We start from the raw sequence: 24,555 nt of genomic DNA on the forward strand, positions 1-24,555 counted from the left end.
TTGTAGATAGAGCATGTGATGCAAAACTGGAGAGCTCTCACAAAGCAAACCTTGAAAATAAAAAGACTTCATCTCTGTAGTGTTTGTTTCAAGAGTCCTATTTAAAGACTTCCAAGCCATCTAAATAGATCTTCTGACCATAAAAACATTAATACCCAGCTATATGTCTGTAGCAACAAAACAAGTGACTGGTTATTTGTGTGGGATGTTGTTTACCTGAAGGTTTTTGTTTTCCTCTTTCTAACTCTGGGCAGGTTTATTGGAGCTTAGCAATTCCCTTTTGGGTTGTAGGGTAACGCTCATGTTCCCACGTATATTTTATCTATATTATTCCAAGTTGAATCTCAGCATGGGACAGAAAAAAGTTTTAATGTAATGCATTGTTTGCAGGGCCTTCTGTCATTGAAACTCATGTTGTTGACAACCTCCGTCCCAAGCAGTCTGCTGCTGAAGGTGAAAAACTGCATCCGGACCTCATTTTCAGACATATTTTGTACTGAGCCATCACAGTGACCCAGATTATTGTCTGAAATGATTCATATCACAGTTTTGGACATAGATTAGGTACTAAAAGTATTCAAAAAGAAACAGTGTCATACAGTTCTGGTTTTATAGCACATATCAGAGAGTGTGTTAGGTAGGTGCAGATCAGTTTGGCTCTATTATTGTTTCAGTGCTTGGGGGACAGTCTATGCAGTACATGAAAATTTAAAAAAGAAAATCACATTAGAAATTGCTACTGAGGAAATACTGTTGCCCATGCTTTTAAATTTGTTGCCATTTAAACTGTAATAGTACATTACATTTACATTAGATTAGTAAATATTTATTCAGGCTTTGGTTGAAGGTCAGTAAGTCTGGGGGAAAGACAGGCCAATGTATAATCATGTCTCATCTCTCTCATTGCTAGGGGCTCCCCAAAGTGTTTCACAGCTAATTCCCAGATCAGTGAGTGCTCACACTGTGCATCCTTTCTCCCACTTCGCAACAGGAAAAGGGGCTGCAAATAAAGATGTGTTATGCACAGTTCCAGAATCAAAAGAAAAGTTTTTCACAATGCCTGCTGCCAGGAAAATGGAATCCTCCATTGGAAAGGATAATTTTTCAATCTTTGCTGATTTGAGAATATGAAGATGATGAACAGCACATTCAGTATTAAGTGGAAAATCACAACTTTCTAGTTTCACAGAGCTTTTCAATTAGGAATTTTAAGTGATTAGGTTTTTTGTTTTTGTTTTTTTCACAGATGTTTAAGGGATAAAAGTGGCTGCATTTGAAATAAATCTAAAGGCACCTTAAAAATATCAGAAACTCCATGTCCTCCCCACACATTTTATTTCTAAAGTGGCTTTTATCATGTCTAGAGACAGGAAGTTTTGGGGTTGTTATGGTTTGTTTTCCATTTTTTTAAAGCCTTAATGTAAGAAAAAAAAAATGTGGGCAGGAAGCCTACTTCCTTTTTAGTTCTAGTCTTAATTCCTCCATTAAGTAGCTTGAATGTCTGGTTCTACGTATTTCTACAGCAAAACAATTTTTCAGTAAGTAAGTAATAAATGTGAACTCAAAATGCTTTTTCAAAACCCTATTAAAATACTGTAATGCTTCTTCAGGATTTTTACATGAGAATTTTGGTACAAATTTTAGGTAGAAGAACTGAAAGGAAATTCTATAGCTCAGAAGACAAGACTTTTTGTCACACTGAACCACTAATGTCAGCACTATATGACTTCCTCTTCAGTATATTTTACAAAGGAAACTGGGGAAACGAAAGCTTAGTAAAGCTTAGGAATGTAATTGAAAGACAATTTTTTCAATCTGTGAAAACAATTGTACTGATTTTATCATTTCAACCATATACTCTCATTCAAAATTTAAAACAATAAACCCTAAACTGTACCTATACCTAAATAATACATTTCAGAAATCATTAGGATTTACTCATTTCCATAGATTCCATAATGCCTTAGATGTCCCAGGAACCTCTACTTTGTGTGAAAATCCCACCGGTATAATAGGCTTAGAGTGAGCCAGCAGCACCAGTTTAAGTTAATGGGTATCTATCATTGTACTGCCGCGTGCTTGGAGATTCTCAGGGATCTGTTACAGGTCACTGGTAGATAGAGGCATAAAGTCCATGAATGCACAGCACATAGCTTTGAGGAACAAGCTGACCGAACCCCTCAGATGACTCAGCAATGTATCACAACACAGTCTGCGTGGATGCAGAGGAATACATCAGAATCTCCGGTCAAGGTGCATGGTTTGGAAGACTTCAGGCTAGGTGGTACCTCACCTTGTAGTCAGCTGGTGTGTAGTGAACGTAGGGCTGAGAGTGCAAGCCTCCAGAAGCACCGGTGCCTCCTTTTGCAGCACTGATCCAGGAGGTGTCTTCTGTGCTGGGAATCAGATGACCAGCCTTGAGGTTGAGGCCTGCGATACTGATAGTAAGGCTTCTCTCCACAGATCTGAAGTAGTTCAGGATTCCCAGGCACACTCTCTGAAACGAACCAGAACAAACACACAGTTGTGTTTTCAGTTGAAGGACAGCCCCCTCATCATGAAAACCAAATAACTTTGATCCACGCAGAGTTTTTTTTTTTACCTTTAGCTCTCGGAGCCTCAAGTGACGTAAGAGAAGAAAGGAAAGATAGGCTCCTCTTGTCACTGCGTCTTCCTTGTTGGCAGTTGCTGGTCCTTCTTCCAGTCCCAGGAGCTGCCAGGTGCTCATGTAACCATACCTTATTCCAGGCAGGAAAAACATAATTGTGGTTTTGCTACTCAAGGAGATTTCTAAGCATATTAAAGTAAAATATTTTGCTATGCCCGTTGTCTAAGAGTATGCTGCTGCCTATGAGGCTCACTGTCATGGAAACCCAAAGTACAGAATAATGGTAAAGGATGACAGTACTGTTTTTGTCAGAGAAACATTGGCTAATAACATCTTTCTTCAGGTTTTATTAAATATATGCATATTTATGCATACATAAACAATTTTTTTTTACCCTCTTTCATTCATCTTTCTGTAGGATCCTTGGAGCTTTCTGGAGTTGCTGTCTCCTGCATCTTCCTCACTGCAAGCCATGGCTTTGTTATCATCCTCAGTATTTAGTTCCTAGTTACAACACACAGAGTTAGAGTCTGCTCTGGGGGAGTCTGCATCTGCTTCTTACTTGCCAGCTTTATGCATAGGCTTTAGCATAACAAAAGAAAAATAAAATGAAAGAAATTGCCATACAGGATGAAATTCATGATTCAGCCAGACGTAAAATTGTTGTAACAAATAACTCTACACTATTTGATTGATTTCCAGTCCTTATAATGTCCCTAAGCAGTATGAGAGAACTATCCTAATGTTGAGGACAAGACAGCAGCAAGAGTCAGATCAAAGAACATTTCAAAAAATAAAATAAAATAAAATCAGAAAATCTGTTTCATCAAAAACTCAACCAAACTATGGTTAGTGACATATCTGATCAACTAGTCTGCCCCCCTTTTGGCTTCCATAGAAGAAAATGGTTCCTGGGTTCCTGTAGATGTTAGAAACATAGAACTGTTTGAGTTGGAAGGAACTTTTTAAAGGGCAATCTAGTCCAACTCTCCTGCAATGAACAGGAACGTGCACAGCTAGATCAGGTTGCTCAGAGCCCCTCGAGCCTGACCTTGGATATCTACAAGAATGGGAGATCCATCACCTCTCCAGGCTACCTGTTCCATTGCCTCACGATTCTTACCATGAAAAATGCTTTTTATATCCAATCTAAATCTCTCCTCTTGTAGTTTGAAACCATTTCCCCTTGCCCTGTTACAACAGACCCTGCTAGAGTCTGTCCCCTTTCTTCTTCTAGTCTCCCACCAGATATTGAAAGGCCACCCTCAGGTTGCCTCAGAGCCTTCTCCTCTCCCGGCTGAGCAGGCCCAGCTCTCTCAGCCTGTCCTCATAGCAGAGGTATTCCATCCTTTTGAACATTTTTGTGGCCCTCCTCTAAATGCACTCCAACAGGTCTGTCTCTCTCCTGTACTGAGGACTCCACATCTGGACACAGTACTCCAGATGAGTTTTCACCAGAGCAGAGCACAGGGGCAGCATCACTTCCTTTGACCTGTTGGCCACGCTTCTTTTGATGCAGCCCAGGGTATGGTTGACTTTCTGGGCACATTGCTGGCTCACGTCCAGCTTGCAATCAGCAGTACTCCCAAGTCCTTTTCAGCAGGGCTGTGCTCCATCCCTACATCTCCCAGCTTGTACTGATAGTGGGGTTGCCGCAACCCAGGTTGTACTTGGTTTTGTTGAACACCATGAGGTTTTCCTGGGCTCACTGCTCAAGCCTGTTTACATCCCTCTGGATTGTAATGTCAACTCTCATGCTGAGGCTGGGACAGTCATAAGTGTGGCAATAAAGAAATAACATCAGAACAGGCTGTGGAAGAGGTTTACTGTGATATGTGCACAACACCTCCCACAACAGATACATACTAAGAACTGTAGCTAAAATTCTGTAAAATTAAAAACAGCCTTTACTGTATTTTTTTCCTCACTCCTTTCCAGCACCCTCAACAATGTAATGCGAAGAGTAGCAGAAGAGCAGCAAGAAGGAAAATAGTTATATCTGCCTTGTTACTGACTCCCATCAAGGTTTACTCACATTAATTACTCCACTAACATCAGTGAAATTAAATTGGCATTAGTAACAGTGTAAACGAGAAGGTCACTGTGGGTTACACCATATTTATTAATTGTGGAACATTATGGGCAGTGATTTTCTAGGCGTCATTCAATTAATTTCAGCAAACAATTGAGTATATATAAAAAATGTTGACCTTTTAAACCACTTCTCTATTCCAATTTATTTTATTACTTCATCTGAGCTTGGATGGAGTCAGCTGGAATTCTGTTAAGTGTGATAAAGGTTTTATAATATTGATTCTGGCACTGTTTTTTTCTGATTATCGAAAATCCTATTAATATGAATTCACAAATTAGTGCTTGTAAAATGTATCCTGTTCAACATAAGACAATCTAGCAACAGTACACATAAAAGGGACACAAACTCAGGACTGGTTGGCTGTCACATAAATTTGCAAGTTGACACAGGTATGTAGCCCTCAGAAATTCCTTCAAGCCAAACAAATCATAAGAAACTGTCAAACACTTATACAAAACACTCATACAAAGTTCTTTTGTGTAATCCTTGCAATGATACATTATCTGTTAGCTGATTTTCCTGTTTTTACCTCTCTTCCAAGTGGTCCTCTCTTGTCCTGTTCTTGCTGATGCTAAAGAATGTCTAATTGCCTAAATGCTAGAAAAACTAAGACCTTCCATCTCTATTATTTAAAATAATGTGAGGTCAGATAGAATTAAAGTATAGTTTTGTTAATCAACAGTACTGATTGTTCATCTCTATTAAATATTACTATAATTATTTAAACAATTATTAAGCAAGTCCACTTAAAATTTTCACACTAAAATATTACAGAAAATGCAGTCTGAAAATGAGTGAAATGACCGATGTCACTTTTTTGGGTAACAGCTAAATTTTTATTTTAAAAACACTGATACTTGAGTAATGCTTCTCTTGTGGAAGATCTAAGTTTAGCACTGCTATGCCACTGGGACAAGACAAGTTTCAAAATTAGGCTTTTAATTAACCTAATGCTGCTGAGGTCAGTCATGTCTCTTGCAAAAGGCAAAAGATCTCTCCCAGCCCAGCTGTGGAATCACTTGACAGGAGACGTACAGTGCAATGACTTTTTTTTTTTTCCTTTCATGAAGTTTTCATTAAGTAACCAAATACTTCCTGTATCCTGGCTTTAAGTCAGTCTGAGGTAAGAAGAATTGCATGTTTTTACATGTGGGAGCTTTTCCTGACAAAAATATGTGGGTTTATTTTTAAACAGAATTGGGATCAGTCTTGGAGCAGATTCATCAGCCAGAGAGAGGTATGAAGGGATATCTTTCTGCCTCTGCTGCTTTTCCCCTGCTCTTGTATCACTCACTGCCCTGCCTGAGCCTGGCCTTCAGCAGGATTGAGGGACCTGGGTGTGGCTCTGGGCAGCCTGGTCTAGTGATTGGCGACCCTGCACATGCCAAGGGGGTTGAAACTCGATGATGACTGTGGTCCTTTTCAGCCCAGGCCATTCTATGATTCTATGACCTCCCCTGTGACACTGGGGCTGCATCCAGCTCCAGCAGCTGAGACCTGTCCTCTTTAAAAAATAATAATAAAAATAATAATGAAATAAAAGAAGAGCGGTGCAAGGAGATTCATCAGCACTCTCTTAACTTGCCAACAAGGCCCACTGGTGCAGGCAGCCTGACAACAGCATGGCAAGCCAAACGAAGCATCTGACTGCAGATACGGGAACTTCTGAGATTTAGAAGTTCTGCACATAATGCTTTTGTGTTTCTTAAAGCAGCAGCTGTGAATGACGTCTGAATAAGGAGGGTGACAAAGAAATAGGTAATCAAAGTCCATCTTCATCAAAAGAATGCTTTCAGGTTCAGCAGACTTGTCACAGAGCTTGAGCATGCTGTGTATGCAATGTTACAAATTCCCCAGATACCAGAGAGGCAGGTTGGTCCTACTTCTCCTTCACTACTCTGTCAAGCCACTTGGTGGGTTTTTGTTTCCTCTCTCTGAAACTTAAGATCTCTCATAGCTTCTGCTCTTGCAGCGGCTGAAGCTTCTTAAGGCCATGCCCACTATTTCCACTTCCCCCTTGAGAAGAGGAACTTGCTTCCACGCAGGTGTGAGAACAGGTCTCTGCAGAAAGCAGAGATCTCTGTCAGATCCACAGGTGTTCAGCTGCTGGACAGCCTCCAGCAACTGCTGTGCAGCCACAAGCGAGTTCCAGGGCAGAGGGATAGCCTGTGCATGGTTTGGACACAATGTACACTGTCGATGGGAGGGCCCTGTCTTAGCAAAAAGAGCAGGAGACTGAATTTTGAAAAAGGGGGACTCTGATATCAGTTAGTTGAGCCCTCTGTCAGAACTAAAAAATGCTTTCTAGACACATCAATTGACTATTACTCATCATTTCCTCTTCCAAGTACCTGGTGACGCTCAGTGAAGGCGTAGACTTCCTTCCAGATGTGATCGTAGTTCTGCTGTCCTGAGGCATGAGAACAAGTGGCAGAACCTGACTGCAAAGGATGTGGTTTGAGCACGGCTGCTGCATGATCCTGGAGACCCTCCATCACCCTCTCCATGTCTGAGACCTTGTTACAAACCACATCAAATACGGAGGAAAGATTCACAAGGCAAACAAGTCAGCAAACCATCAGCAAGTCAGGGGCAATTCAGAGCACCCAGTGAGCATCGACCAGTACTGCTTCTCCTAATTTTGGAAAATTGTCTGCTGCTCACTCTCTAAGGTAAAGGTACAGGGATAGACTTGTCTGTCCTAGCATATGGAAAGAAGGCGCCAGATAGTAAAGGATATAGAATCACTTTTCTTTAACTGAGTTTTACGGAGGGGTGGGACTCCTAGGTAATTTCTCTCTCCTTTGCTGTTACTCCTCATCCTTAAGGAGAAACACATATTCATTGACCAAACCTAAAAATACAGCATTTTCAGGGTAAGCCACATGGAAAAGGCAAGGACAATGATTTTTCATTGTCTCAGTGAGCTGCGAAGCTCTTATTACTTTTTTTTAGTGGCGATGATGGCTTTTGCCCAAGTTTTCCAGAGAAATGATATGCTGTGGCAAGGTATGAAAGAATGGTTTCTTTGTGAAATATCTGGCGTGGTTAAAGGGTATGAAAACAGGGATCATAAAAGAAAGATTATTTCAGTCCTAAATTAAAAAAAAAAAAAAAAGAAAGAAAGGCTACAGTAAATACCTATTCTTTTTATTTCTTAAGAGAGTATCATCAAAATGAAAACCATTCTATTAACTGACATATTTTAAAGGCAATTTCAGTTTTTGAACTGCATATTAAAATAAAAAGCACAAATCTCTCTCAGATGCTTCATGAGAGAACACTGAAAGTAAATACTGAATGTCAAACGGGAACCAGGAAAACCAAATACATACAGAGCACTATCAGTAGCCATTTGGCTTACTTGCGCTGATGTCAGCTTCAGGTGTGGACAAAGCAAGTAGCTAAAGAGAATGCAGGACAGTGATGAGATCTTAAGCAAAGGATGTCCAGCACACAGTGGCTGGGCAGCAGAGAAGACACCGTTCCCACATGCTCCAGCACAGAGGTAGCAAAACCCTGCTGAGCCAAGCCTGCTTGCTTCTGCCTCTTACTGGCTGTTTTCATGTTGTTTTGGTAGTTTTTTTGACACCCATTTCCCAATTTCACCCTGCGCCACCCACAATCCCCATGCAGCCCCTGAAGAAGGCAGCAAAAGCAAACCAAGAAGCATGGTGACATTTCAGGGCTAGAACAGCCTCATGTGGACTGAAAGCATGGCTTACACTGCTCTGGTGTACCTGGTATCACCTGTGTACTCAGGGAAAAAGGCACACCTCACCAAGTACTTTGCAATTGGCAGGATTATGGCTGCTGTGAGAGGAGAGCATGTAGTGGCATGGTTGCTTCATATCTTCAGAAGGGCTTTATTTTCTAGTTCCTATGTAAAATTGGAAGCTGAACTATGAGGTGTCTTTGCTGTTTGTGGTGCTTCAGACTCACCAGGGAAATGAGAGCCAGCAAACTCACCGTGTGATTACCAGATCAGTTTTGTGTTCTTAAGAAATTTATACAGACCTTGTCCTATAGAAGTAATTGACCATCTTAGGTGTATTAATTCTCCTCATCCTTTCAGAGGTGGGGAGCTACTGTTATACCTGTTTTACAGATGAGGATGTCAGATCCTCTAAAATTTCACATAAAAAATGTGATAAGACTGCAGTACACCTGACTGTTCCATCACCACCTGCATTTTGTCCTGTGCTCTACCAAATTTTAGACTTGTGCCTCACAAGTGCAGTATCTCTACTTGTCTTCTGACCACAGGCTTGAACCTTGGTCACAAAAAAGAAAGCACGTTCTGAGCAATTCCTTTTAACACCTTTGACACATAAATTCCAGGGCTGATTTTAACCTGACTTGGGTGAACTTCAGAGCTTTTGAATATTTATGCAAGTGTTCAAGTTGCCTTTGGAAACCACTGAACTGAGAAAGAAAAAAATCTCTCTACAGCAAGCACCTTAGTAATGGGTCTTCAGTGTATTCAGGCATATACAAATGATACATAAACCTGAGGCAGCCTTCTGATAGACGTTTCAGTTTCTTGGAAGTGAATAAATAAGTTAAAATATCTTGAAATAACAAGTTATTTTACCTCTACAAATTTTGAATGAATGTCCAGCATCTTATCCACTTTTTTCCATTGTTTCATTTTTATCAGAAGTTTTTGCTGCCAGGGATCTACTTTAGGCTTAATCTGTTTGGTAGAAAAGTAACCAAAGTAACCACAAAATGTATGAATATCACTCCATGTTTTTTTTCGTTTAGAGAAGCAATATTTAGAAAGGAAAGTGCAATACATTCACTTTTACTTTTTTTTTTTTAACAGATGTGAATAGGAGCTCTTTCTTCACTGTACTAATATGCAGAAGTACTGCAGGTACTTAAGAACTGATTTGTTCAAAAATTATCACTGTTCATCAAAAGAAACATTATAGAATTTAGTTGTTGAAATACATCTTGGTACATCCTGAAGACTGATTAGGACTTTTTACTATGACAGCTGAAAAAGGAGAGTTACTCACAGTTACCTTTATGAAAGGGATCCAGTTGGCTCTCTTCTTCAAAGCCCTGGTTGGACCTGACATGCCCCAGTTCTCTGATCTAGAAATCTCTGTGTCATAAACTGGAAATGTTCTCATTGTCTGTTGTTTGCAAAAGATGCTCCTAAATTTTTGGACAACCTGAAGCATAAAAGGAGATGATAGCAAAATAAACTTCACAAGCAGGATATTAAATTCTATAAAAAATAATACTGCATGTTATCAGCTGAAATAAATAACTGAAGCAGTAAAGTGACAAAGGAGACAGTTTGGTCCTGTGTTTTTTCCCTTTCCATCAGACATAATAAAACTCCCTGCAGCTAACTCTGGAGCATCTAAAAAGAAGACCAGATTTTCAACAACTCATGCCGTCTTTCAGTCAATGGTAAATCTACTGTCATCAGCTCTGTTAGGAATAGCACTGGCCAAAAGTAGGAGGTTCTTTGAAAAGCCTGCTCAAAAATTAATAAGCCACTGCTGGCCTACAGTGAAGATATTCTACGTTATTTCAAATGCTGTGTTCATGTCAGACTTACAGACTGGTTTACGTAACCAAGCCTATACCACCAGCACTACTACAGGTCACAGTTTGTAAGGCAAGGCAAGTATTTAAAAACAGTGTTATTTATTGTCTCATAGCCATACATCTGTCTTGAGCACTGGACAAAACACGGAGGTTTCGAGATTTTGCCTTGTGGTTGGTGGAATGGACAAAAAACAGTATTTTCCTGCTGTTAACCACTGAACTGAGGAGCTGCTCACTGCACGCCTGTGTGATGGTGTGCAGCAACCGACCTCTAGTGGAAATACTGCAGTGCTGGGATGCACAACACAGGGGCAGAAAAACTTAAGAAAAACATACAAAAGGCACAAGTTTGAGCTGGGAGAGCAAAGGTACAGACCCAAGCAATAACACGAAGTATAAACTCTGCAAAATTGTTGGTGTTTGCTATAGCCTAATGGGAGTAATCTGGGCCTCTCTGCCGCTTTCTATCAAGATCCAAAGTTCCCACAAGTTTTTTTTCCATAACACAGAACATTGGCTTATCATAAATGGAACATTCTTCCATACTTTTAAAGATTTTTTCTTTCCTTCTGTTTTTAAATATCAAAAAGCACATTTCGGTTACCAAATAAAAGAGCTCCATCTCATCAGCTGGGTCCTTGAGGTCTTTAAGGTTGTAGTCAATATCAAAATGAGCCAGCAGAAGCTGGAGCTGGGCTTTCAGCTCCTTGGTTTCAGTGCTGTGGCAGGGCAGACTGAATCCAGTGTCCTTGTGGCAAGATTCTGCAATAACCATAATCAGCTGGAGAACGTCAACATTTCAAGCAACACAACTGAAAGCAGTACTATCAGCGCCTCTTTCTTTGTATCCACACAATGATGTAATTTTTTTTTCCAGAAATTTCATTTTTTTATCCAGAAGCAGAAATAAGCAGAAGGAGAGAGAATGAAAAACAATCTACGCTTGTATGGATTTTAGTTTTACTTTTAGGAAAGGGCCTTCCACAAGACCCTTAAGGTCTAACAGCTTTTGCAGATCAGGGCACCTCCTCAGCCCTTGGAAGAAAGCATGCCTTGAAAGGATGCCAATTAACAGATCCGGTTGCTTGAACAAAGAGTAATAGCTCAGGGGTATACAGCATTCTTCTCTCTCACACACACCTCCCAGATCACGCCATAAGAACTTCAAGTACATTACTATTTTAGGGTTATCACTCCTCCAGTACCTAATACTGGCATGATGCTGCTATCAAAAACTTCTGTAACAAGGGTGTACTAGGGATGATTGAGTAGCTTAGGATACGTGTTGAAGAGTCTGCCTGCAACATAGCACTCATTTTTAGAAAAACTGAAATATTTTCTCCTACTTAACCTTGCCTCGGGCTTGCTCAGGCCTTGGAGGATATCAGTATTCCTTCATTCTTGAACAGCCAAAACTACTGTGTTCCTGTAAGTTTTGTCATCTTATCATGAAGATCTTTATTCAGCTCTTTGAAAAGAATGTTTAACACTGTTTTGGTTTTTTTTTTCTGTTTGTTTGATGGATTGATTGTTGGCTGTTTAAACGCAGAATCTTACCATTTGCCTTGTGCCACCATCTTTCTCCACAGAAAGGTGACCACTGTTCAAATTCCTTGGTTTCCATCTTACACCAAGCCAAAACAAACAGTAGCATTTTATCTGCTATTTTTTTTCCAAATACTTTTGAAAGTCCAAAAAAGTGCCAGTTCATTCTCCTTTACCCAATACTGATGTGTACTGCTGATACGCACAAAGATACGCATAGGAAAGCTACTCTTTGCTAAAGTTCATCGAAACTCTTGGGGTTTAGTGGAACTACAAGTAATCTAATTTATAATCTCATTGTTTCAGCAATAAAGGGCCATCTGCTCTTTTGTTCCATCTTCACTTCATCTTTGCTTTTCATGTCTTGTTTAATCATTCTGATGTTTCATCTATGAAGCTCAGATCTAGATAGGAGATGAATGAAGCTTATGATGTAATATGATACTGTACCTCAAATATTAGATAACTAGATACTGAAGATCAAAATGAGCTAAGTCACTTCTGAGTTGCAGTTTAAATAACAATAACTGTCTGTTCCTCAGCATAATTAATGGTGCAGAAGAACCGTATACACTGGAGGTCTGCCCTTTCCTTGTGTCTCCCTCTCATAGGCCATTCATGAAAGAAACACTGCTTGCCTCTCTCTGTGCCTTAACCCTGATGCCACTGTACTCCTGAGGCAGAGCTGGACCATACCTGGGACCACTCTGGGGCTAAGGTGTGAAAGAGGGCAGCACCAGCAAGACCAGTTAGACCTTAGTAAGACAACTAAGGGCTGAAGGCCCCTTATCCTTCACAGGTAAATGTACATTTTCCTTAGTGTTATGCTCAATCACATCCCCTACAACATTGCTCTCCCTCGGGTGCCACTCCTAGGCCCTTGCAGACCTACAGGCCCACATTCTGCAGCAGAAGTTTACAGTGGACAGAGGGAAGGGGGAGGGCAAGTCACAGCCCCTCTTTGTTCCTCCACCCTGGTCAGCCCACTTTGCGAGTTCAAGGAGGCAAACAGTGTGCCACATCCCCAGGAAAGAAGCAGGGGCTGCATTTTCCCAGAGTCCATCCCATGAGATCCTACAGTGCAACATCATTCCCGCTCTGTAAAAGCACAGAATTAATCATTGGATTCAAATACTCTGTAACAGGAATGCTGCCTTAAGTACTGTTTGCATGGATAACCCCATACAAGCAGTATCACTCCCTCCCTTCCTCCAAAAGGAAACGGAACTTGAAACTAACCACAAGGAGATTTTTCTGGAGATACTTCATTATGTGTCTTGAAACAACATTTCTCTTCTTGTTTTAGTTTCTCCAGAAACCAGCCACCCACTGAAATATTTTGAATAATAATTTTGCAGAAAGTTAGAAGGGTGAGTTTCAGGGTTTGGCATAATCAGGACAACATCCTGAATTCTCCATTGTGCCGATCCCACAAGTATTCTAAACTGCTTATTTCTGCAGCCCAGTGCACAGCAAGGCCAGAGGGGTGACTGCCACAGATTCAAGGCTGCATCCCTTGGAATTTGGACACCAGGTTTCCAGGATTCTTGCTGACTGTAGAAGCCACAGTCCACATTTCTCAAGCATACAACCCAAAGACAGCATTCAGCGTTTCCCACATTTGTACTGCTGATCAGTCCTGAAGAGAATACATAAACAAATGCATTATCCCTAGGATTTCTAAAGGAAAGCTGATCATTTCTCACCATTTCTTAAAAATGTTGAACAGCAAAACACATCAGTATTAAAAACATCTGCATTTCTGTCAAAGGCACTCCTTAACTTGTCCCATTTGTCTTGGATCACATCAGGACACCTCTCATCAACCACACTCAGTTTGTGAGAAACAGGCAAATGCTGGAGAACCTGGAGTTAAAAACATATTTGTTGTTATTATCAGTCGGTTAGAAGCCATACAATTATTCAGTTGCAAAATAAATAATAAAGTTAAGCACAAGAAAGGGAAAAAAAAACCCAAATCTTAGTTATTTATTTTATATAAATCTAGAAGTTCAGTCACTGTCGATGACTTATAGCATTCATGTAATAAAAATATTAAAGCAACTATATAAAATAAGGATGTGTTCATATTTGTCTTCAAAGGGTGATGCTTAAGCAAATAATCCTCAAATCTACAGACTATTCATCAAGATGACTCAACCCTTTCATAACATTCTGCTCTATCAAAACATCACCACAGTAACAAGTATGGAAAAAAAAATCAAGTTTTCTTCTCCTCATTCTAGATCTCCTTAAATCCACGCAGCCCAACACTGTCTACCCTGCAGCCAGGGAACTCATTATTTCACTTGTAATGATGACAAAGCTGAATTTACATTGCCTTTCCAGCAAAATCAATGTGCTAAAAGAATCGAAAGTCAAATGTATGCAGTGTGGCTTAGTACCAGCAAACCCTGAGATTTTGCATTGAGTTCTATCTTTCTTCGTTTACTAAGGTTTGAATGCTGCATAATTACGCTTTACTGTTCAAAATGCTCATCTTACCTGGAGAAAACAGTGAATGCCCTTCAGAGAATGTAGGTGGCACACTAACCATTGGGTGTAAATCATCAGGTCTTCCTGTGTCACTAAACTCATTGGATTTTTCTTTCCTGACAGGAAGTTCTCTCTTGCCACTGAAAGCCTTGCAGCCCTCTGAACTGCGTCATTGTATTCATCCATGATGTGACTAACTTGCTTCTGTTTAGGTATACAGAAGAGACGCTATCATTTTTGCACACATGCATCTTCTTCTCTTAATAGCTAGAAGGTCATTGCATTCTTTAAGGAATCTCAGTTTGAGAGTGGCCTCAAAGGTTTATCTCTATCCTAAATGCCGAAGAATTATATTTCCAAAGGAGTTAAGTGAATTTCAGTTTAAATAGTGAATTTTTCTGAGCGTCTAATGCTGACCACGAGCAGACAGCTGAGAGAATAATCAGACATCAGTGTGAATGCAGACAGATTAATAATAATGGTGAACAACGTGTAGTGATCTTTTCATGTCTTAAATAGGCCAGACTCTTCAAGTAGTACCAGAGAAGGTGATACCTGAAGACTTTTCAAATACAAATTCCCAGTTCCCTTAATTTGCTCCTTTAAAAGACTGAGCAAATGTGGAGTTTTTTAAAAGCACATATTGCTGACATTGTTAGAAAACTTCCCACTAGGGAACCACTCATCTAGATGCTCATCTATGCTGATTAGAGTCAAACTGGAACTGGCCAGGAACTGAAAATGCACTTTGGCCACTTTCCACTCAACATTTTGCCTTTTATTGAACTATCAATAATGGCATGAGTTACCATGGTAGTGTTAACAGCACAGAGCCTAGATAATCACACACACAGCTATTTGCCACTTCCCTGCTTGCATCAGAGAATCAACTTTCTCTCTCTCCTGGCCTCAGCTCACACATTTCCCTAACAGCAAGTGGCAGTTCTGTTTCTTGGCACTAAGCTCATGTGGGAAAGTGGTCAATCTCTTTATTGTCTTCGTTATCAAGCTCTACCACCATGATCCCCTGTGATTATGATCTCTAGAAAGCTCAAACCACCTAAAGAGTGAAAGTTTTACTGAAAATGCTGACACAACCATATCCAATAGAAAATACATTTACTGACAGTGCAGACAAATGTATGATTTAATAGAAGATTCAATTGACAAGTGTGAATTACAACTCTAAAGAATAGTGGCAAGACAGTTATGTAAATTATTCTGCTTGACATTTATTCATGTCTGAAGAGGAAAAAACCTATCCAACTGTAAGAGAACTGAGTTTATTTGCAGAAAAAGCTGCTTATTCTGGAATATTGAAGATACTGAATTTTAAAAAAGAAAAGAAAAAAAAGACTGCTTTTACAACAAGTAAGAGCAATAAAAGTAGAGATAAAAAGTTAAAACCTTCCATCTTCCTGAACTGGACTGGAGATGCTGCTTGGCTACAGGTGCTCACATTTGTTCATTAAACCATAACACCTTGAGTTAAATAGAGTTAAAGGCCTAATATATATATATAATTGCACTATGTACTATCAGGTGGAAGGAGGGGTGGGAGTAATATTCCAGATAAGTGTTGCAGTGCTTGAAACCATATTAATCTGTGCTATGGATGCTGCTGTAACAGACACAAAATCTAAAGATGTCCAAGTTTTATGCATTATCCTTAATGTTAGTAGCTTTTCATTTGGATGAAAAGAAAGGCATTGTTAACTCTTGTTAGCAGTGAAAAATACTGTTTTTCTATGAACGGCTACTGAATGCGTTAGATGTAGGGGTTTGGGATCCTACCTGATAGAGAGGATAAAGCTGCTCAATAACACTGCTGTGCGTACAAAATCTCTTCCATCTGAGCATGTGCAAATACTTACTCTGGACTAGCTGAGTGATTCTGTCTGTAAAAAACTTGATTAAAATAAAAAATAACCAATGTACCACATGTTAGTAAAAAAAAATCATCTGTTTAGCATCACAGGAAACTTAAGCAGTTCATAGATCATCACTGGCATCAGAGAGCAACACCAGAAGAATAGGTAATTGGTCAAGAAAAAGCTGTGCTTTTATATTTATTATTCATAATGTAAATATTGTATACATTTATACTGTGAAGTAGGTGTCTCGGTGAGAAGGAAAAAAGGGAAGGGAAGGGAAGGGAAGGGAAGGGAAGGGAAGGGAAGGGAAGGGAAAAAGAAGAAGTATTATCATGGGAATGAAGAAAGCACTTAAGGAAGATGGCAGAATTCCATCCATTGGACGTAACAATTTGAGCTTTATTTCTCTATTTTAAAAATGGGAATAAAAATAACCCACAACAGAGGTGTAACAAAACAGAGCAAAAGCATCAGCGGAACACAAGAACATTGCTCCAGCCCATCTGATTTGGCTGAGATTCCCATTCTTTAAAGAAGCAAAGAACAGCATTTTTCCCATCAGAGAAGGAAGTGTTTTATACAGCAAGTACTAACGCTTTCGTGCCTGTTTTTAGGCAGGAGCTGCACACCATTCCCATTTAACATCACAGTGCAGCCTGCAGGGCTGGGGGACCCCTCCCCAAGCTGTGCAGCGAGTACCAACTCACCTGGTGCAGCAGCAGCGGCAAGCTTGCTGCCGTGTGCTCCCTTCTCCAGCAGCTCTCTAACTCCCTCTGCATGATATCAGCCTGAATAACAAGGGGCTTCGCTTCCGCCACCTGCGAACGGCGAGTGGTGAGCAGAAAGACAGGCCATTGAAAAGAAATCGTGTTAAATAAAGAGCAGTCTTTTATTAGGCTTTATCACATAAACAACAGCTACAGGCTCAGGCTGCTCTTCATTTCACAAAACGTATCAATTTCTGCAATTTGAACTTCCAGTTACTACTTGGTAAAGGGCTATAAGAAGGAAGGGGACAGACTCTTTAGCAGGGTCTATTGTGATAAGACAAGGGGAGATGGCTTCAAACTAAAAGAAGGGAGATTTGAGTTGGATATAAGAAAGAAGTTTTTTACAAAATGGGTGGTGTGGCACTGAAACAGGTTGCTCAGAGAGGTGGCAGATGCCCCGTCTTTGGCTACATTCAGTGCCAGGCTGGATGGGGCTCTGAGCACCCAGATCTAGCTGTGGGTGTCCCTGTTCATTACAGGGGGGTTGGACTGTATGGCCTTTAAAGGTCCCTTCCAACTCAAACAGTTCTATGATTCTAAGAGCAAAGAGATTTTTTTAAGCTAGTGTAGGCTTTAGCTACCTACCTGTAAGACTTTCTTCAGTATTCTCTCTCTTTCTTTTCTGAAATAAGTTGCATCTTTTGGAATTGGAACAGAACTGCAAGGGAAAAAATGGTTCAGCAAGATGTTATGTGCAAACCGGTGGAAAGCAAATACTGGTCAGGCCCAACACAACTCAAATGGCAAGATCAACAGTAAAAAAAGCTTAATGGTATAATAACTTACATTCAAACAGTATGATTTGATTAATTAGAAGATATTTTTTTAATTTTTATTTATTTATTTTTGAGTCAAAGTCTTTTAATAATCCATCTGGATGCTTGTCAGTTCTCTGGGCACATATGACAGCCCACAGCTATGTAGCAGAGGTCCCTGACAATCATCCTTGATCATTTAGCCAGCTTCCTTCCTGAAATGCCTGCATGACAGGGAGCTGTGAAAAACTCTGGAGGAAAACTGGATTCTAATTCTCACGCATCTACATACTTACAGCAAGTATACACTGCAAAAGTTTTGTTTAAATGAATAAAAATGATTGCCTGTAAATTAAAAACACAGATGAAAACTGGACCATTAAAAACTCAGGTGATGCAACAGTTTAGAACCACAACAATGTTGGGCTGTGGGGGGATTTTGTGATCACCCAGCACTCCCACTGCTTTAAGGCAGGAAAAGCATATTTATTGCTTACAGGTGTTCATCTGTCTTGTTCTTAAAGTCTTCTACTTATGAATGGAGCAACCTCCTCACCTAGACATCAGTGTTTAATTAATAATCTATTTGGAATGTTCGAATTTTAGCCCATGATTTTTGTTCTATTCATAAGTGGAAACAGAAATTTATTCCCTCATCTTTACAGAAATCTCCCACGTGTCTGAAGATTTATAATCCAGAGAAAACTGAGTGGAGACAAAAGTCCAGCTGCTTTCCTTTTTGTCTTAAGTGTCTTAGTCAAACTTTCTTGACCTCTGTTTTCCTCCAAATATTCTCTAGGTGGTCTACAGCTTTCCTGAAGCCAAACTTGGATGCATTGTCACATCTAACATCTCATCATGGCTGAGGAGAGCAAGAGCAGCTGTCTTACTTGCAACCATTCTGTTTAGACATCCCAGCATTGTGTTTAAAGCTACTTCCTCTTCACCATAAGGAGGAAATACTTGATGTGCTAAGGAGATTGAACGTTTTGTTTGCGATACACGACATGAAATGGGATTTAGTTTATGTTTTCACATTCTCTTCCACTTCAGCTGCAACGCTGGGGCAGACTGACAATGAAAAAGCTGCTATTCCTGGCTCCCACGGGGGCCTTCAGGCTTCTAAAATGAACGTTTAGACACAGGACATTCATTTGCATTGAGGAGAGGACAACGCATTGCTACAATCTCACTCTCTCCCTCATTCCCCAGGAAACTATTGGTACCTGTATGCCCTGTTTGGTGTTCCCTGAAGTACCCCATTGTCTTCTATTTGTGCCTTCAGCTCTGCCAGCTGTGCTGCTAGTTCTCTTTCCAACTGCTGAACCTTCTCAGTAGAAGAGATGTGGTATACTTCATCCATGTTGGTCCTTCTCAAGAATAAATCACCTGTGAACTCTGGACCAGGAGAACCATTCATGTAAATAGCACAAATTCCCAATCCTACAGATATCCCTATACAATGTATATATAAACAACACATAGAATATTCATTAAGGAGATAATTATTCAGCATTTCCTTTAATGAGAGGAATTTTAATAGCTGGAACAGAACAGAGTGAAAGGGGTTTTTCCCATTTTGATTGCTAGCCTGAGGAAAACAGGAGGGAACCATTCTGGGCCAAAATTTTTCAAGAACCCCATCCCCCTGCATTTCACTAACAAATCATATCCCCTCCTTTCTTCATCCAGTTTGTTAAGGACACTCTAGAAAGCTTAGGTAATCAAACATGGAATTTGAAGTCTCAAATAAAGTCTTTCACAAGAAAAGAATTGAAACTTTTTGCTTCATTTTTTTTTTTCCAGAACAAAGCATACTGACACTCAGAATCTGTTCTCCCCATTTCTCTCACTCAAAACTATTATTTGAGATTGACCAGAATGTAAAGAACTTGAAAGAAATGCCACTTTTTGACAACCGCACTGTCTGTAAATAATCCACTTTTACTAAAGTCACTCAGCTGTAATGCAGAATCACTTGATTTGTGAGAATTTCTGAAGTATATGTGCTCTCTTCACGTCTGGAATTACAGTCATTCTGCTCACTTGTCAAGTGCATCATCAATTAGAATAAAAAGGAGTTGTCTCTTTAAGGGAAGAAACAAGTCTGCAGAAAGACTTGAATTTTCTTTCTTGTGTGTGAAGGGGAGGAAGAGGTAAGTTCACTTGTAGCCAGCCTCTGAGCAATGCTCTCTACCATCTGTTTTTCAGAGGTCTGCAGAGTCTGTTTGGCAGATGTGGGCATGTGGTTTCTGCCTTTTTCTTAAAAAAAAAAAAAAAAAAAAAAAAAAAAAAACCAAAGAAACAAAAACCCACCGAAAATAAAATAGCTATCTTAGTCACACTTACGATGTCTAATCTAACAAACACAAGAGGCAGTCACGAGGCCGAACACAAGTGTAGGGTGTACCTTATTGATCCTTGTACCTCCTTGGTTGATGGTATCCTAATACCTAGGGTAAATTTTGTCTCTTGCCACTGGACTGGCCTGATAATAAGAGCTGCAAACTAAGCAAGCCTGGGAAGGAACTGGACAGTTCAGATCTCTGGGCTTCACATGTGAGAGAAGAGGAAATTCAGATAAAAGAGGACACAAAGAAACAACGGGGGACAGGATGACAAAAGCAAGGAAGGAAGTGTTACTGTTGACAAAAAACAAAGTCCAAGATTTTACTGAACCCAGCCAAGAAACTGGGCAAAACTGATGGGAAGAAACCAGTACAAACACTACAAGAGTTGACCAGGTGAGAGCCTGAACTAGTAATGTAGGACATATAAAGGAGGCAGAAGAGTAACCATATCTTGACAGTAGGATGTGAGATATTTTGGAAAGACAGAATTTGTGGTAAAGGTGATAGGATAGCCTGGTATTTTAGTGAATTTATATTTAAGAATAGCCAGCACAAGTTAAAGAGAATTTATTTGTATTATATTTACTTAATTTAAAGAATGAAGATAAAGATTTTTACTAGAGTAGTACTAAAAAATAAAGTTTGCCATACTTTACAAATGCCTTCAAACAGTCATTGATTCAAAATGAGAGTTATGACTGTTTAAGTAAGCAGTGAAAATGTTAGAGAAGTGATCATAACCTGAGTTATAACGCAAAAATAAAAACAGACCTGTATGTCAAGTGTTAAAATCCAAAAGGACTAATTTAAGAAATTAATAAATATAATTACAAAAGTCAAATTCAAGAAATATCCCTTTTTTTAACACTGGAGAAGGTAGAGTATCTTTAAATCAGTGGTAAAAAGCTAAGCAAAACTTGCACTCAGAATAAAAGGAAGGGGAAGGGTTTGTAAGCAAGGGTGGTCAGCCAACCATAAAGTTATCGAGCATAAGCAGAGAATGAAAGCAGAAAAAGAAAAAAATCAGAGTGCTGGGAAGCCTAGAGCTGAAGAAAAATACCAGTTGAACTAGACACTGCTAACAAAAACAAAAAGCAGGCACTCCTACAGCTATTAAAAAAGAATGAAGCAAGAGGGAGGAAGCCACTCTGGAGGGAGCAGAGTTCAGGTGGAGATCATTCAGATATGTCTGTAAACTCATGGGAATTACTTTGTTCAGATTTTTCTGAATGGGCTACGGTACAGAAAATGGAAATAAGGTTGAGATGGCTAAAGGAAGTGAAGCAGTAGGAATATAAATCGCCACTTCTCCAGATAAAGCAAAACTTCTGGCAAAATAGTAAATCTGGACACACAAAAAAAACTCCACTTACAAAAAATATATATATCTTGAGCATCAGAAAAGTACAACTTCATAAGTATGAGAATAGAGGACAAATAGCTTTGCTTGGTTTTGTATATAACCCTCTAGGTCTGTGAAAAAAAAAAATTGAAGAGTGAGGAGATGTATGGTAATAAAGGAAAGGACTCAATAAGCCATAAGGCCTGATAATATTCCATGTCCTCTTCAACCACAGAGCAGTAAGACCCTGATATCCTGGTTTTGGATCAGCGAGACTACACTTCATGGGAACGCAAGAGAGTGGTTTTGGAAAGGGGATCCACACTTAGGCCAAAGCATGAGAGGCTGTCATGAAAACAGGAGGACAAAAGTTTGCATGCAGTGTCACACAGAGGATCCACAGCCCGTCAGCAGCCCTATACTTATGCAGTACTTCTGTCATCACGACTTTTGAAGAGTTAACACAAGTTCCCTAGAAATGAGAGGAAAGGTCTTCACATTTGGTCAGGCCCTGACCCATGGACCCAAGCGAGTTGCAGGTCCTGCAGAGGCTGCCTTGCCAGTACCGGCACGTTGAGCAAAACAACAAATGCTTCATCAGGAATATGAGCATATGCTTTATTATCCCCACTTCCTTGTTTTTCTGCTGTAAAAATCAGCATGTGTTTGTATGATATTCTTATTCTGGGAACGTCTTTCGGTCCACATAAACATCTGCACTCTGTTACATTAGCCGCCATCCAAATCCCAGCGAGATCCTGCCCTGATATTTTGCGAGGAGTGTTTTTGCCAGCTTCTATTCCCAGAACATGCTGGATTTATAGCTATGTCCAACCTCTCGTTTGCCTGTTAGAAGATTGTTACGCACACATTTTCAGGCTGAATGCCTTTTGTACTGGGACAAAGTCTTTCCAGCAGGCTTAAGCAACAAGCCATTAATTTGCGCTAGCATATTTCATTAGCAGCAGGAAAGTGAATTATTACTGGATACAATTTGCTGCTCTGTATTTTTAATTATACTGTTTGACCTTCATCGTTTGTCTCATTTCTGTACTGTCTAGCCACAAAATACATGCCCAGACTAAAATACCAACAAAACCTGTTGTCAGTGATAATTCTCACTGTGACAAGTTCTGTGTAACTCAGCACAAAAGAGACAGCATTTTGAGTTAATAAACCAATTCATCTTCTTGGGGAGGTTACTGTGTTTTCATCTGCTACCCTTTATAGCTAGATTCAAAACATTTATAAAACAAAAAGGAATATACAGTTTCATCTGAGAAGGCAAACAAGAACGCTCAAGATATAAATCAAAACAAGGATCTGTAAAAGAGTACAGCAAGCACTTATGAAGCCAAAACATACTGTTCTTATAAAAAGACTGCTCTAACCACTGCACTTTCTCCAAATATATGTTTATGGAGTCCAAAGCCAGCATTTATTTAGAGTGTAAGAGAAGAGTTCAGATCCCACTGATCTGATCCTCCTGGGACCTGGGCTGTGCCAGCACTTATGCACAAGGTTCCCTTCATCATCATGGCTTCTACATCACCACTTATTGCTGTGGATTACTTTGAAGACTTACCTCATGTGGTCGACAACTGCTTCAAACTGTGAACGTGCCAAAAAATAAAGGCGCGTGCTGACCTCCTGCCCTTCCCTGCCCAGCTGCTGACAGAAGCAGCTTTAGCAGTTTCCCAATTCCCCCCAGTCCCTCACTCCCCAGAAAGTGGAACAGAGAAGAGATTCTTGGCTCTGTCGGCAGCCAGGTGCATTTGAAGCCTGGCTATTCAATGCCTTCATCACTGTACTTTCATCAAGTACTACCCCATCCCATACCTCGCTGACTGTCCGACAGCTGCTACCCTCCACAGCAGGAAGAGCTCAGGCCTCCTTCTCCAGATCCAGCACAAAATGGCCCCTTCTCCCCAGGTTTCTATAGTAAACACAAATGCCAGGTCACAGCTTATTGATGGCTGATGGGCTCCCTGCCCGGGCAGGCCCAGCTCTCCCCATAGCAACACCAAGCCACCGGAGCTGCAACAGCCTCAGATGCAAGCCCGGAGTGCTTCTTGCTCTCACTCCTCCACATTTTTATGCAACTGAGGCAAAATAATGGTAATTTTTCTCTCTCATTCAAATGTCTGATGATTTTCATCTTGGGCTGGACCTCCAGATGAAATATAATGCTTTGGGCTCCTTGAAACATGGCATGGCCCTCCTCACTTGCTCTCTCACATGAACAAAGATTCAGAGGCTATTTAACTACCTCTGGGAATGGCACAGGCTTATCTTGTGGCAGCAGGATACACATAGTCTGAAGATGTTAATAGCAGAGATACTCATTTTTCTCTTGTCTCCACAGCCAGCAATTCCAGTACCTACAAATGCAGATGCCTACCTCAGCAGTGCTATCAGTACCAGGAAAGCACCCTGTTTAGAATGTGTTTAAGTGCTATTAAGCACAAAATGTTCTTTTCTAAGGCAGAGATTCTCTCTCTCATACCTCTCCTTGCTATTTCATTCCCTACCCGTACTCCTTATGTCCTATTCCCTTCTCCATGTCCACATCCACTATCACCAGTCCTGATCCTGTTGATGCAATATCTACCAGGGTCACATTAGCTTATTGTTCATTTCTGTGCAGACTTCTACTCATAGACATAAGGAAAACTATTTAAGTCTGCTTATTCTTCAGAGTTTTTTAGTAAGCCACTTCAAACATGTCAAAACATCAGGATGCACTATTGGAAGCTATCAGGAAACAGTCGGCTTTTTGATCTGGAGGGCTATACATACAAAGCTGCATAGCTCTTTAGCTGTGCTTCCAACCTCTAGTATTCCCTAATACTAATATTGTTGATAAATCTTATGAGTAACATAAGAAAGAAGTATATAAATAAGAAACAATTCCTCTTTTTCTGCCTCAGCTGCAGTGACTGAATCTTCAGTTATTTAGTGAAAAGGAAAAACACTGTTTTTCTTTGAACAGAAGTGCTAGCGCAAGTCATAGAATCGTAGAATTGTTTAAGTTGGAAGGGACCTTAAAGATCATTCAGTCAACCCACCTGCCAGAGGCAGACACCTTCTACTAGACCAGGTTGCCCAGAGTCCCTTCCAGCCTGGTCTTGAACACTCCCTGGGATAGGGC

At 40.2% G+C, this 24,555-nt stretch overlaps 1 protein-coding gene across 4 annotated transcripts in view; it reads right to left on the reverse strand.

Annotated features, from left to right (window-relative positions):
- The window catches only part of LOC101748060, an 89,638-nt gene extending 66,304 nt beyond the window's left edge, over positions 1 to 23,334 (reverse strand). For all 4 annotated transcript variants that reach the window (XM_040698330.2, XM_040698332.2, XM_040698329.2 and 1 more), the window contains exons 1-14: positions 23,244 to 23,334; positions 18,938 to 19,109; positions 17,542 to 17,614; positions 16,894 to 17,004; positions 16,107 to 16,220; positions 14,322 to 14,516; positions 13,523 to 13,682; positions 10,876 to 11,033; positions 9,734 to 9,886; positions 9,298 to 9,399; positions 7,055 to 7,219; positions 3,003 to 3,112; positions 2,603 to 2,738; positions 2,294 to 2,497 (exon numbers count right to left, since the gene is read on the reverse strand). In XM_040698330.2, coding sequence (XP_040554264.1) covers positions 2,294 to 2,497; positions 2,603 to 2,738; positions 3,003 to 3,112; positions 7,055 to 7,219; positions 9,298 to 9,399; positions 9,734 to 9,886; positions 10,876 to 11,033; positions 13,523 to 13,682; positions 14,322 to 14,516; positions 16,107 to 16,220; positions 16,894 to 17,004; positions 17,542 to 17,614; positions 18,938 to 19,074 — 1,818 coding nt within the window. In that variant the 5' untranslated portion in view covers positions 19,075 to 19,109; positions 23,244 to 23,334. The remainder of the gene's footprint in view (positions 1 to 2,293; positions 2,498 to 2,602; positions 2,739 to 3,002; positions 3,113 to 7,054; positions 7,220 to 9,297; positions 9,400 to 9,733; positions 9,887 to 10,875; positions 11,034 to 13,522; positions 13,683 to 14,321; positions 14,517 to 16,106; positions 16,221 to 16,893; positions 17,005 to 17,541; positions 17,615 to 18,937; positions 19,110 to 23,243) is intronic.
- Between the last annotated feature and the right edge of the window lie 1,221 nt (positions 23,335 to 24,555).

This window comes from Gallus gallus, chromosome 3 (assembly GCF_016699485.2).
Source record: "Gallus gallus isolate bGalGal1 chromosome 3, bGalGal1.mat.broiler.GRCg7b, whole genome shotgun sequence".
Taxonomy (NCBI): Eukaryota; Metazoa; Chordata; class Aves; order Galliformes; family Phasianidae; genus Gallus; species Gallus gallus.